General features: G+C 44.8%; 1 protein-coding gene across 1 annotated transcript in view; it reads left to right on the top strand.

Annotated features, from left to right (window-relative positions):
- The first annotated feature begins 2,375 nt into the window (after positions 1-2,375).
- The window catches only part of olfml2ba (olfactomedin-like 2Ba), a 74,336-nt gene continuing 62,500 nt past the window's right edge, over positions 2,376-14,211 (top strand). The window contains exons 1-2 of the mRNA XM_072511679.1: positions 2,376-2,865; positions 3,478-3,741. Coding sequence (XP_072367780.1) covers positions 2,686-2,865; positions 3,478-3,741 — 444 coding nt within the window. The 5' untranslated portion in view covers positions 2,376-2,685. The remainder of the gene's footprint in view (positions 2,866-3,477; positions 3,742-14,211) is intronic.

The following is a 14,211-nucleotide window of genomic DNA, read 5'->3' as shown; positions in this document are numbered from 1 at the left end:
GTGACCTAATTCTGCTCCTATGTCTGATGGTCTTATGGTTCTGGCCTTTGCCTCCCCAGTAGGATGGAGATGGATTTTGCTGGAGGGATTCGGGGCTACCAAAGCCGGGGGTGTAGGTGAGCGACCTGGCGGAGTTCCTAAGGTTGGAGAAAATCAAGTTAATCTTAAGAGTCGTTGATGGATTTGCCCATAGATAGAAGCTGTTCATCAACGTTTTCAATGAAAATTGAGGTGTCAGCTGTGTGTGTGTGTGGGGGGGAGGAATAATGGGGAAGGCAGGTCAGGAGGGAGGTCGTGGTATTCAGGTAGTTATTTATTTTGTATGAGATTTCTGTTTGTTCTTACTCTTGTGATGGTTTGTGTTAATGTTTATATAAATGCCTTAATTTTTTTTAAAAATGCCTGCGTTTGTGTCCCAATCTATTTCATGTTCTTTAATAACTTCCACATTTTTACATATTGACTTGAACCCTCAGCCTCAATGGGAAAATATAAAACCAATAAATGACACTTAATTTGGCAGGTCTCAGTTGTTTCAAATATATGATGTGGAGATGCCGCCATTGGACTGGGGTGAGCACAGTACGAAGTCTTACAACACCAGGTTAAAGTCCAACAGGTTTGTTTCGATGTCACTAGCTTTCGGAGCGCTGCTCCTTCCTCACCTGAGTAAGACTTCGTACTGTGTTTCAAATACAGGCTGTATAAAGACCAGGCCAGATTAGTGTATGATTTTCCTCCCCAGGTGGAAAGAGCTTAGATGACACTATTTGAGTGAGGCGAGGAGTTCCTCAATTTGCCTTGTGTAATATACTGTTGCAATTGCCAAACAAAATAAAAAGGTCCAGGGAGAGCTGGAGGAACCATCGGTCCATAAATAGGTGTTATTTTTTCCCTCTTTGAATATTCTTTCCTCCTGTCCTCAGAAGCTGGTTCTCACTGGGCTGTGGTTCCAGGGGCACCTGCAAATAACTGCTCCCCAGAGCAGAAGCAAAGGGTCACTGAATTGCAATTAAGAGTGATATCCCTGACCAATTGCACTTATTTTCTGGCCCAGGCCAATGGTAGTTCCCCAGTGACTGTGATCAAATAATTTAGCAGAGACTGAAAACCTTCCTAGTTTGTGTAGGTCGGTGAAAGAATGGGAGCAGCTCAGCCACTCATTTATGGTGGATAACTATCTTCCTTTTCTTTGGGGAGTTATTTTCATCTTTTCCCAGGTAAATCATTTCCCAGGTAAATCGTCGATCTGCAGTGCCATTCTGTTGACTGTGGGTGTCAGTCAGTGGGTGTCAGTCAGTAATTGATTCGGAGGAGGTGCTCAAGAGCAGCCTCAGAGCAATCTTCTTTTCATCTCTGGAAGTCCCTAAATTCTGCTGAATGACAACTCCCGACAGTATGACTAGGAGACTCAATATATCCTTGAAATCTTTGCCCCCAATACATCTGAATGCAGAACGAACAGGACATACATTCCATTTGATGCGATTCTTCTTAGAAAATACTTTCAGTGCTGACCTGTTTTATAAGAAGATAATTTAATTATGTATAATTCCTTATAATTTTCTTTCAGGAACTGGTTTTAATTACAATGTACTTCTTTGTTTGCAGCACTAGTGAGAGTTTTGATTGATAAGACACTGAAGTAACACAGGTCCTCCATGTTAGGTTTTTTCGATACATTCAGATAGAAGACAATTATCCAACACATATCTGAATGATTTAAAGTGCCATTTTCGCCAAAACCATTAGAAGTCTTAATTAGTAGTGAGGGGAATAGGCCATTGAACTCCTCAAACCTTCTCCACATTTCAATTAGATGATGGCTCTGTTTCATGTATTTGTCTTAGCTCCACTGCCCTTGATACCCTTTCCAACAGAAATCTAATGCTTTTACTCTTGAAAGATCCAATTATTTCAACATCAATGGCTGCCGGGGAAAAGGATTCCAGATTTTTACTACTCTTCATGTGAAAAGTTGCTTTCTGTGATTTCCCTCCTGAAAAGCTTCGCTCTACTCTGAAGATCACGTCCCCTCAATCTTGATATGCTGAACAGAGGAAATGGCTTTGATGTACCTACCTTGCTGAATCAATTTTAAAACATTTTAAACAGGAGAACCTAAAAAAATAGAACTGAAAGCCATTATACCACAAAGTATGTTCATCCATCTTGAAGAATATGGAAATATGTCCCACTTTATTTTTTTTCCTCATCTACCTTTGCTGTATCCTTGCTGGGTCTGGACTGTGGCTGAGATTCTTCAGATACAAGTTCCACGTTTCTGTATTTTGTTCTCAAGGCTGTTACACTTCCACCAACATCCTGTTGACTATTGGCAGTCAGACTCCTCCTCGCTTCCATCAGTCCATTCAATCAGCTGGAAGCGACGAGGTGCCCCGGGGAGTGAAGTGCTGTGTGTGTGTGTGGCAATGCAGAATTATCTGTACAGCTGATGATTATCCTACCGCCTCATCCCCCTGTGAAGGAACCAAAGCACTCTCTGGAATATTTTAGATTTGTGCCTGCTGGTTATTTTTTTTCGAGAGAAGGGGGAAGGGAAGAGTTCGGCGTTCGCTTTCTGGCAGTTCCTTGGCAGCTGCCAGCTTACATTCGGCAAATCCCTGCCACCGACTTGACCAGACTTGGGTAAGGACTGAGTGCTCCTCTCTGCCGGCGGCGAAGATGCTGTGGGGAGCTGTCTTCGTCTTGGGCTTCGCTCTGTGCAGAGGACTACCGGTCACCAACATCACCGGGAAAAATCCCAAACCGATGCCAATCGTTTGGGAAGAGCCGAAGGGCGAAACCGAAGCCAGGACATCGACAACTGAATCGGAGAGACAGGACAGCAGCATCCTGTCAGAGGTAAAAGCAGCACTTCACCACAAAACTAAAACAACTGCAATAAGTGCCCGCATCTTTGACAAAGCACCAGCAATAAACAGAGCTGACGGGTCTGTGCTGTTGGATTTCATTAGGAGTTAATGATCTCTTTTTCCTCAGATATTATTTCAGTCTGCCAGTAAACTTGCTGTCTGTCTGCAAAGACGCTTCCAAGTTTTCGTTTTCATTTCGGTTTCCCTTGCGAATGCAATTCGAATTGGGGAAATTGCTCCCGAGGCGGATTGTGTTGAGGAGAAAGGCGCGCACCTCTTGTCCCTTAGAACCCCCACACCTCGTCAATTTGAAAATTCAGGGTTGCAAACATGTTCATTTGCAAGTTTTTTGAACTGTCTGATTGTTTGTGCAGGAACTTACAACTGGGGTTTCCCACCTGGTTCACTCGATTCAGGATAGAAACTTGTATCCAACAATGTTACCGTCACAAGTAATAGAAACAAGTCACATTCTCTAAACACCGGGCACTCACTGTTTAGACAGAGCTCCCTCCCTATGTGTTAACACAGCCGTCAAGACCGCGCGTTTGCTGCATGCTTGGTGTTCTCTTTCTCTAACTTGCTCTTCGCTCGCCTCCAGTTACTAGGGGACTATGACAAAGTGAAAGCCGTATCCGAGGGCTCGGACTGCCGCTGTAAGTGTGTTCTCGCGCCCCTGGGCCAGGACGCCTGCCACCGGATTCAGGAAGGCACCGCCAGGCCGGACGATGCGTTCACGGTGGAGACCATCAGCTCGGGACCGCACTGTAAATGTACCTGCCTGGCCCCACCCTCGGCTCTCAATCCCTGCGATGGGCAAACCACACTGCAGAAGCTCCGGGAAGCGGAAAACAACAGTTTCAAGGTTGGTTGCAGGGCTGAACAGGCTGCACTGATGGGTAACAGCCAAGACAATTTGGCAAACTTCAGTGAAGGAGGGGGTGTGGGGCAACGAACAAAAGATAATTGATCATAGGCAAGCAAAGATGCACTTGAACATACACACTGCATGCATGGGTTGGATCGCATAAATTCATGAGTCAGAGTTTTGCGGCACAAAACGAGGCCCTTCGGCCCACCGCATCTGCGCTGAAATCAAGCACCTACCTGTTCTAATCCCATTTTCTAGCACTTGGTCTATAGCCTTGTATGCGATGGCATTTCAAGTGTTCATCATGGAGCCGTCATCACCTCTAATCCCCCTTGCCATTACTCAGCACACCCACACTCCTCTCACAAATAGTAAAGCAGACAGATTAGTTGAGGGGGTGGAATTTACCCAGGTAAAGGGAGGTGGATATGCATACATGCAGGGAGTTTAATCCCCTGAAAGTGAGGTAGGGTCAGGATCACCACATCCCACCCTCTTCCGGGTTTCACTGGGACAAAATTGAATGTCCCTAACCCTTTTGATTGTTATGGATGGTGACTGAGGCATGGGAGCGAGACGGCAATTGGCTGAGGGTGTTGGCTGCTCAGATGGGAATGCGAGGTGCCTGCACTGTATAAAATGAATGGAGCTGCAAGGCGTGTTGTCCCGAGGAGCGTTGTGCAGGAGAATGCTGTTCAAGTCAGCGTGTGGGTCTTGACACCCCAAAGTGTTATGCCTTTCACATCTCTCATCCTCCTGAGATTCTGGATTCTCTTAGCATTTGATCTCAAAGTTGAATGGCAACAGATGGGGGCAGCCTCCCTTGGTCGCCCCTCGATTCCTGTGGTTGCTGCTGCCTCAAAAATCCAAGTGCTTGTGAGCTATTGGAATCCATGTTGTAGTCCTTGTATCCTCCCTTTGACAGAATGGATACATTATCTCAACCAGCCTCCCTGATAGATTGGGAAAGCCATAAGCGAGATTATAATGCCGTGGCTCAGTGAAAGATACTCACTAAAGCTTGGTGTTTAGTCAACCAAGTTCCTGACCCCCAAATGGTCCCTCTGTTCTTGGAGGTGCTGAATCCAGAAAATTCCACTCTTTGTTTCTGATTGGATTATTCTTGACAATCTTCAAAAGTACTTAACTGGCTGTAAAGTGCTTTGCAATGTGTTGTGGTATTGAAAGGCTCTGTATAAATGCAAGCCTTAAAAATTTTATTTACGAGGTGGAAGAGTACTGATCTGATTCCATTCGACATCCCATTAATTTTACCCCTTACTACATGCAGTGAAGTTGGTTATGGAAGATTGCAATTTCACATTACATGCCCTTGGCATTGATAATGTTGGCATTGGTGTTGAGCCGATGGAAAATCATGAACTTGCCCGAGCAGCAGTTTGTTGCACTCTATAGTTATCCCATAGCATTGTAAAATAATGTTACAAATAACCATGGATGTCAGAACCATATGTTTTCATTCTACACTGCATTAGGCTAGTGGAGACCATGCTCAAGGTATAGAAGTGACATTGTTGCCATTATGGGACAAGGGGAGATCTGCAGCTCCCGTCCTTTTAGATGGTAGTGGTCATGGATTTGGAAGGGGCTGTCTATCGAACCTTGATGAGTTCCTGCAGTGTATCTTGTAGATGGTACACGCGGCTGCCACTGTCTGTCAGTGGGGGAGGGACCGAATGTTTGTGCAAGGGGTGCCAATAAAGCAGGCTGCTTTGTCCTGAATGGCATTGAGACTCCTGAGTGTTGTCGGAGCTGCACTCATACAGGTAAGTGGGGAGTGTTCTATCACGCTCCTGACTTGTGCCTTATAGATGGTGGACAAGCTTTGGGGAGTCAGGAAGTGAGTTACTCGCCGTAAGATTCCTAGCCTTTGACCTGCTCTTGTAGCTACAGTATTGAAATGGCTAGTTATGTAACACAGGGGAGAATTACCATATATAGAGGAAGGTACCAAATATAGCGGGAAGTGATTACCATGGGAAATGACCTAATCCAATAGAAGTCTATCTAAATCAGGGGGAGTGTCAGTGTACACGAGGGACAAATCACTTTGCACAGGCAGAAAAGTAAATACCACATCTGGACAAAGAAAAATTAAGGTTAGGAAAGGCTAGCTGATTCATTTAAGTCTAGTCCATCTGGACTTCAAGCAGTTTACATAAACAATGAATCCCATTTTCCCTACCCTATTCCACACCCAAAACCCCACCGTAGAGGTACAAAAATGGAAAAGGAAACCCAAGACCAGTTTAAATGGGATAAAACTCTCCAAACCCCAGAGACATGCAAACAAGTTCCAGGTGTCCCCAGTGACATGTCTCCTGATACCCATTCATCTTCAATTGCCATCAATGGGCCACTCACAGGAATCCATACCTGCATGCATACCTGCATGAGGCTGAAGTTGATATCCACCAGGACAGCAGGAACAGACAAGTAGGACTCCTTGTGTCTTCCAATCAATACCTTACAGATACCTCATTGAGCATGAACACTGGGTGCATGGAACATCACACCAAGCATGCAAACGCATTGTTGAATCTGGACAGTAGAATGCACTAAGTCTGTCAGCACACTATCAGCTCTGAAAAGTATTGAGAAGAAACACTCAAAGCTAGTATATACATATCACCATTGAATATGAAATGAAAAAAGGTTGGGGTAGACAACCTTGCCAATTATCTCATTTGAGGGATTCAGTGGATCTCTCCCATCAATCATGGAGCTGGAATGTACGTCATCTGAAATCCAAGATTTTGGTACATACTCGCATAGTTGCCAGCTTCTTATTGAGGCATTAGGTCAAAGTGCTCAAGGAAACAGTCAATTGATGTCCCCTGATACTCCTCATTCTCCATGAGCTCATCTGAAGCCATAATTCGTTCTACACACTGAGTTGCAAGAATTGGGTTGCAAGAATAGTTTCTCTAGAGCTCATTAAAGAAAGAATTGTGCAGTTTTAAACAGGATTGTATACCCATGACAACATATCATACAAAACACTTCACTATTAAAAAAAGTTGCAGGTGCAATTATGCGTAATCTGTGATAGTTGCCTCTGTAACGTACAACATCTTTGAAACCTTACAGTGTTAATAAATCCAAGTTTCATGTCCCACAACAGGGGTACAATGTATTGGCTAAAATGTGAAATTGCCTTTAATGATGTAAAATGATGAGTCTGGTGAGGTTTGCAAGATGAAGTGTTCAAGGATCGCAGTCTGTTGCACAATGCTTCCCTAAACTGCTCTTTAAAATCTTTCTGAAAAGATGCCTATCAATTTCTTGGAGGAATAAAACATTCTGAAACAGGTTGAATGGAAAATGTTTGTTCCCAGTGCAGTAGTCCACATTCAAACTACACTCCTTTGTGCAATACATTCCCAGGGTTGCAAGCTCAGGACTGATACTTTTTTTAACATGAGGAATTCGGTATAGCACTCTCTGTGAGGCTGGTGAAAATCCAACTAATTCAATGGCTCAGTTTGTAAATATGCTAACCAGTGTGGAGCTGAAGCCCAAAGAATAGGAAGGTTGCAGGTCTGTGCTTAGTGAGCAGAGGGCAGTAGAACAGAGCTGCTGATTGGCTGTTGCGGGGGAAATTTGCATACATCCGTGTGCTCACCCTAACTTGAAAGTGTACCTCAGCAAGAGACCCTAGTTGTTCAAGTGAAGACACGTGTCCAGCAGAGGGCAGTAGAGCGGAGCTGCTGATTGGCTGTTGCGGGGGAAATTTGCATACATCCGTTGCTCACCCTAACTTGAAAGTGTACCTCAGCAAGAGACCCTAGCTGTTCAAGTGAAGACACACATCCAGCAGAGGGCAGTAGAGTGGAGCTGCTGATTTGCTGTCACGGGGGAAATTTGCATACGTCCGTGTGCTCACCCTAACTTGAAGGTGGTTTGTGGAGGAGCTGTTGTCAAGTGGCACTTAAACCCGAAACACTCCTTCAGTGTTTCCCTCCCTATCCCCTCTAACCCAAAAAAAAACAACCTCTGTTAAGATCGAGAGGAAGGCTCGAGGGCAGGGAGAAGTCGAAAGAAGTTGAACCGTGATGTCACAGCCTGCAGGTAAGGGACTGGCTGGTGACTGGTAAGTAGTTTTTGTTTTATTTTCCCTCAGGTGTTATCGTGCGGGGCGCAGAGGTTGCTGAGTGAGTGCGTGCTGAGAAGGGGAGTGAATAATAGGTAAGCTCTTTCTTTTTTTATCTAGAGGGGATGGCAGGGAAGGTAGTGCAATGTTCCTCCTGCTGATTTCATCTGTGGGAAGTGCACCCATCTCCAGCTCACCAGAAACCGCGTTAGGGAACTGGAGCTGGAGCTGGATGAACTTCGGATTATTCGGGAGGCAGAGGTGGTCATCGATAGAAGCTTCCGGGATGTAGTTACTCCGAAGAATAAAGATAGATAGATGGGTGACGGTGAGAGGGGCTGGGAGGAAGCAGTCAGTACAGGGATCCCCTGTGGTCGTTCCCCTTAGTAACAAGTATACCGCTTTGGATACTGCTGGGGGGGGCGGGGGACGTGGGGGGGGGAGGACTTACCAGGGGTAAGCCATGGGGTACAGGTCTCTGGCACAGAGTCTGTCCCTGTTGCTCAGAAGGGAAGGGGGGAGAGGAGTAGAGCATTAGTCATTGGAGACTCCATAGTTAGGGGGATAGATAGGAGATTCTGTGGGAACGAGAGAGACTCGCGGTTGGTGTGTTGCCTCCCAGGTGCCAGGGTCCGCGATGTCTCGGATCGTGTTTTCGGGATCCTTAAGGGGGAGGGGGAGCAGCCCCAAGTCGTGGTCCACATAGGTACCAACGCCATAGGTAAGAAAAGGGATAGGGATGTAAGGCAGGAATTCAGGGGCTAGGGTGGAAACTTAGATCTAGGACAAACAAAGTTATTATCTCTGGGTTGTTACCCGTGCCACATGATAGTGAGACGAGGAATAGGGAGAGAGAGGAGTTGAACACGTGGCTACAGGGATGATGCAGGAGGGAGGGTTTCAGATTTCTGGATAATTGGGGCTCATTCTGAGGTCGGTGGGACCTCTACAAATGGGATGGTTCACACCTGGACCAGAGGGGTACTAATATCCTGGGGGGGGAAATTTGCTAATGCTCTTCGGGAGGGTTTAAACTAGTTCAGCAGGGGCTTGGGAACCTGAATTGTAGCTCCAGTATACAGGAGGTTGAGAGTAGTGAGGTCATGTGTAAGATTTCAAAGTTGCAGGAGTGTACCGGCAGGCAGGAAGGTGGTTTAAAGTGTGTCTTCTTCAATGCCAGGAGCATCCGGAATAAGGTGGGTGAACTTGCGGCATGGGTTGGTACCTGGGACTTTGATGTTGTGGCCATTTCGGAGACATGGATAGAGCAGGGACAAGAATGGTTGTTGCAGGTGCCGGGGTTTAGATATTTCAGTAAGCTCAGGGAAGGTGTAAAAGAGGGGGAGGGGTGGCATTGTTAGTCAAGGACAGTATTACGGTGGCAGAAAGGACGTTTGATGAGGACTCGTCTACTGAGGTAGTATGGGCTGAGGTTAGAAACAGGAAAGGAGAGGTCACCCTGTTAGGGGTTTTCTATAGGCCTCCGAAAAGTTTCAGAGATTTAGAGGAAAGGATTGCAAAGATGATTGTGGATAGGAGCGAAAGCAACAGGGTAGTTGTTATGGCGGACTTTAACTTTCCAAATATTTACTGGAAACACTATAGTTCGAGTACTTTAGATGGGTCTGTTTTTGTCCAATGTGTGCAGGAGGGTTTCCTGACACAGTATGTAGATAGGCCAACGAGACGCGAGGCCATATTGGATTTGGTACTGGGTAATGAACCAGGACAGGTGTTAGATTTGGAGGTAGGTGAGCACTTTGGTGATAGTGACCACAATTCGATTAAGTTTACTTTAGTGATGGAAAGGGATAGGCATATACCGCAGGGCAAGAGTTATATCTGAGGAAAGGCAATTATGATGCGATGAGGCAAGACTTAGGATGCATCGGATGGAGAGGAAAACTGCAAGGGATGGGCACAATGAAAATGTGGAGCTTGTTCAAGGAACAGCTACTGTGTGTCCTTGATAAGTATGTACCTGTCAGGCAGGGAGGAAGTGGTCGAGCAAGGGAACCGTGGTTTACTAAAGCAGTCGAAACACTTGTCAAGAGGAAGAAGGAGGCTTATGTAAAGATGAGACATGAAGGTTCAGTTAGGGCGCCTGAGAGTTACAAGTTAGCTTGGAAGGACCTAAAGAGAGAGCTAAGAAGAGCCAGGAGGGAACATAAGAAGTCTTTGGCAGGTAGGATCAAGGATAACCCTAAAGCTTTCTATAGATATGTCAGGAATAAACGAATGACTAGGGTAAGAGTAGGGCCAGTCAAGGTCAGTAGTGGGAAGTTGTGCTTGGAGTCCGAGGAGATAGGAGAGGTGCTAAATGAATATTTTTTGTCAATATTCACACAGGAAAAAGACAATGTTGTCGAGGAGAATACTGAGATTCAGGCTAGACTAGAAGGACTTGAGGTTCATAAGGAGGAGGTGTTAGCAATTCTGGAAAGTGTGAAAATAGTTAAGTCCCCTGGGCTGGATGGGATTTATCCTAGGATTCTCTGGGAAGCTAGGGAGGAGATTGCTGAGCCTTTGACTTTGATCTTTAAGTCATCTTTGTCTACAGGAATAGTGCCAGAAGACTGGAGGATAGCAAATGTTGTCCCCTTGTTCAAGAAGGGGAGTAGAGACAACCCCGGTAACTATAGACCAGTGAGCCTTACTTCTGTTGTGGGCAAAATCCTGGAAAGGTTTATAAGAGATAGGATGTATAATCATCTGGAAAGGAATAATTTGATTCGTGATAGTCAACACGGTTTTGTGAAGGGTAGGTCATGCCTCACAAACCTTATTGAGTTCTTTGAGAAGGTGACCAAACAGGTGGATGGGGGTAAAACAGTTGATGTGGTGTATATGGATTTCAGTAAAGCGTTTGATAAGGTTCCCCACGGTAGGCTACTGCAGAAAATACGGAGGCATGGGATTCAGGGTGATTTAGCAGTTTGGATCAGAAATTCGCTAGCTGGAAGAAGACAAAGGGTGGTGGTTGATGGAAAATGTTCAGATTGGAGTCCAGTTACTAGTGGTGTACCACAAGGATCTGTTTTGGGGCCACTGCTGTTTGTCATTTTTATAAATGACCTGGAGGAGGGCGTGGAAGGATGGGTGAGTAAATTTGCAGATGACACTAAAGTCGGTGGAATTGTGGACAGTGCGGAAGGATGTTACAAGTTACAGAGGGACATAGATAAGCTGCAGCGCTGGGCTGAGAGGTGGCAAATGGAGTTTAATGGAGAAAAGTGTGAGGTGATTCATTTTGGAAGGAATAACAGGAAGACAGAATACTGGGCGAATGGTAAGATTCTTGGCAGTGTGGATGAGCAGAGAGATCTCGGTGTCCATGTACATAGATCCCTGAAAGTTGCCACCCAGGTTGAGAGGGTTGTTCAGAAGGCGTACGGTGTGTTAGCTTTTATTGAGTAGAGGGATTGAGTTTCGGAGCCATGAGGTCATGTTGCAGCTGTACAAAACTCTGGTGCGGCCGCATTTGGAGTATTGCGTGCAATTCTGGTCGCCGCATTATAGGAAGGATGTGGAAGCATTGGAAAGGGTGCAGAGGAGATTTACCAGAATGTTGTCTGGTATGGAGGGAAGATCTTATGAGGAAAGGCTGAAGGACTTGAGGCTGCTTTCGTTAGAGAGAAGAAGGTTAAGAGGTGACTTAATTGAGGCATACAAGATGATCAGAGGATTGGATAGGGTGGACAGTGAGAGCCTTTTTCCTCAGATGGTGATCTCTAGCACGAGCGGACATAGCTTTAAATTGAGGGGAGATAGATATAGGACAGATGTCAGAGGTAGGTTCTTTACTCAGAGAGTAGTAAGGGCGTGGAATGCCCTGCCTGCAAAAGTAGTGGACTCGCCAACACTAAGGGCATTCAAATGGTCATTGGATAGACATATGGACGATAAGGGAATAGTGTAGATAGGCTTTAGAGTGGTTTTACAGGTAGGCGCAACATCGAGGGGAGAAGGGCCTGTATTGCACTGTAATGTTCTATGTTCTATCTCTGCAGGCTCAATGATAATGAGTGCTAGTTGTCAGAGCACTCCTAAATTGGGAAAGGAAACAAACTCAGTTGGGATTCCTGCTCCTTTTCACCACTTGATTATTTCTCCTGGAGTGTGTTCTGATGCCCATGTGGTCAAGCAGCCCATTAACACGAGGGAAATGTTGACTTGGATAAGTGACAATTGGCTATTTTGTCTAACAACGTATTTCATCAATGCTCTTCAGAGGAGGAATGCCTGGAGGTAAAGGATAATAAAAGGAAAAAAATAGCAAACACAATTTGTCAGCAGATCATCATGGTGTACCAATTCCTGAGGAATCAGTGAGAGAGGGGCCTCCAAAAAAACATGACTTAATTACACTTCATCTGTCAACTCCAATAAAACAATCTGGAGTCCGGAAACAAGAACAAAGTTCAGCCAGATGCATTATTGGAATTGTTAAAAGGCTGCCTCATTCCCTGGCATTGCAATCTTCCACTTGTGCTGTGACAGCAACTTGAGCGTTTCTTTTTTGTTGGGAACTGTTCAGTTGGAGTCCAGACATTTTTTTTTCAATGGGGAATTTCCTTGCTGCATTTGTTTCAGTAGTCGTCAAATGAAGGACGTCATTGATGGAAGAAATGGTTGTTTTCTTATGTTGGCAACCCAATTCTCTTAAGAAATGTAGAGGGCAGGTTGTGACTTCATTCAAGATTATGGAATGTTGTAAAACTCAAGAGAAACCTACTTGCGTTGATTTTCAGAAGGCATTCAACCTTCACGCAAGGCTTCCAGAAGGGGTAAATGACTGGATCTTGGACGTTATTCAGCATGGTACCTGAGTCCAAGATGAGGGGCTTACAGAAATTACCTTTCTCAAAAAAAAGGTGTAGGCTATGGTTGTCCAAAGCTATTTAATCTGGAAGATCAACTGGTATTGACTGGCAACAAGTTTGGGATTAACTGTTTCTTGTCCCTCATTTTGTTTTAGTTCATGAGGATGGGGAGGAGAATAGAGTGTGGAATTGGATGTTGGAGTGAGCTTTCACACTGTTCTTACCACTCTGAGACCCAGCCTTAAGTCCAAGCCATCTTAGACTGACCAAGTGAATATCACATTTATCTCCGCGTGTTTTCTGGGTTTTTGACCTGAAGATTAGTTTAGGAATGTTTCAACCTGCAGCTTCTCAACTGCTTTAACTTAAGTATCAGTTCAAAGAACCTGGAAAGGTGTTTGGTGTGACTGATGAAAAATGAAACACTGATACAGAGGAAGACAGACAGTTGACAGACTGCACTGATAACCACCAGATCTTGGAGTGGATGCTGATTCTTATCGTTTAAAATGCAAAAGTCCCTGAAAAACCTGTCACCATTTTCCAATTCCCCCCCCCCACCCCCCGCCCCACACACACACACACACACACACACACCAAAAGGGAAACTTGTCCTTTCAAAGCAATTGTTTTTTGTTAAAACTGCGGCAATACGAATATGTCCTGATAGAAGACCGTGTACAGCATCACTCTCTGGTGTCAGGACATTTTAATGTGCGTGCTGACCATGCAGTTTCTTCAGAGCAAATCAAGCCAGGCGTAACTCTGCAGAGTGGGCACAGGATGCTTAATGAAGAAGTGATCACCATTGAATACAAGGTCATTCAGACTAGAACACCAATTTAAAAAAAGTCTCTGGGCAGTAAACTATTGTTCTAGCAGCCATTTGGAGTGAAACAGTAATTCACTGCACAAAAAAGCCAAGAACAACAGTTTTACCAAGTTTTCAATAGAACAAAAAGAGGAAACTGTAGCTATCATTTACTTGCCGATAACTGCTGAAAGATTTATTCAGCAAATACACTGGTTCCAGGTGGAGTACAGAAAAAAAAAATTGATTTATAAAGTACCTTAATGTACCTCTCAGAAGAAACAGCAGAAAGCGCTTCACATCCATGAATCACATTGTACACTTGTTGTTACGTTGATAAAGATGCCTGCCATAGAAAAGCCCCACGAACAGCAAAGGGATTTATGCTTGGGGCATGAATGCTGGCCAGAGAACCAGGAGAATTCTCCTGCTCTTCTTCAAACAGGGCAATGGCACCTGAATAGGTAGATTGGGTTTGCCTTAAGATGATTGATTATGCAACTCCTATAGAAAATAAACAACTAGAACGCAAAAAACGCAGACCCAAACTGTTGAGCACTGAGGAAGGGGGGATAGTGGGAAGGCAAATAGATCAATATTGGCAATTTTACTCATCAAAATTCTGTGGCAAGCAAAATGTTCCTGGAATTTAAGCAAGTGTTTTTAAAAGGTATTTTCATTACTAAGAGATTACGGAATCTGAAATGGCCAATTCA

The sequence above is a fragment of the Scyliorhinus torazame genome, chromosome 7 (assembly GCF_047496885.1).
Source record: "Scyliorhinus torazame isolate Kashiwa2021f chromosome 7, sScyTor2.1, whole genome shotgun sequence".
NCBI classification, from domain to species: domain Eukaryota; kingdom Metazoa; phylum Chordata; class Chondrichthyes; order Carcharhiniformes; family Scyliorhinidae; genus Scyliorhinus; species Scyliorhinus torazame.
Note: the sequence above shows the minus strand (reverse complement) of the source record. Positions and strands in the feature narration are given on the sequence as shown.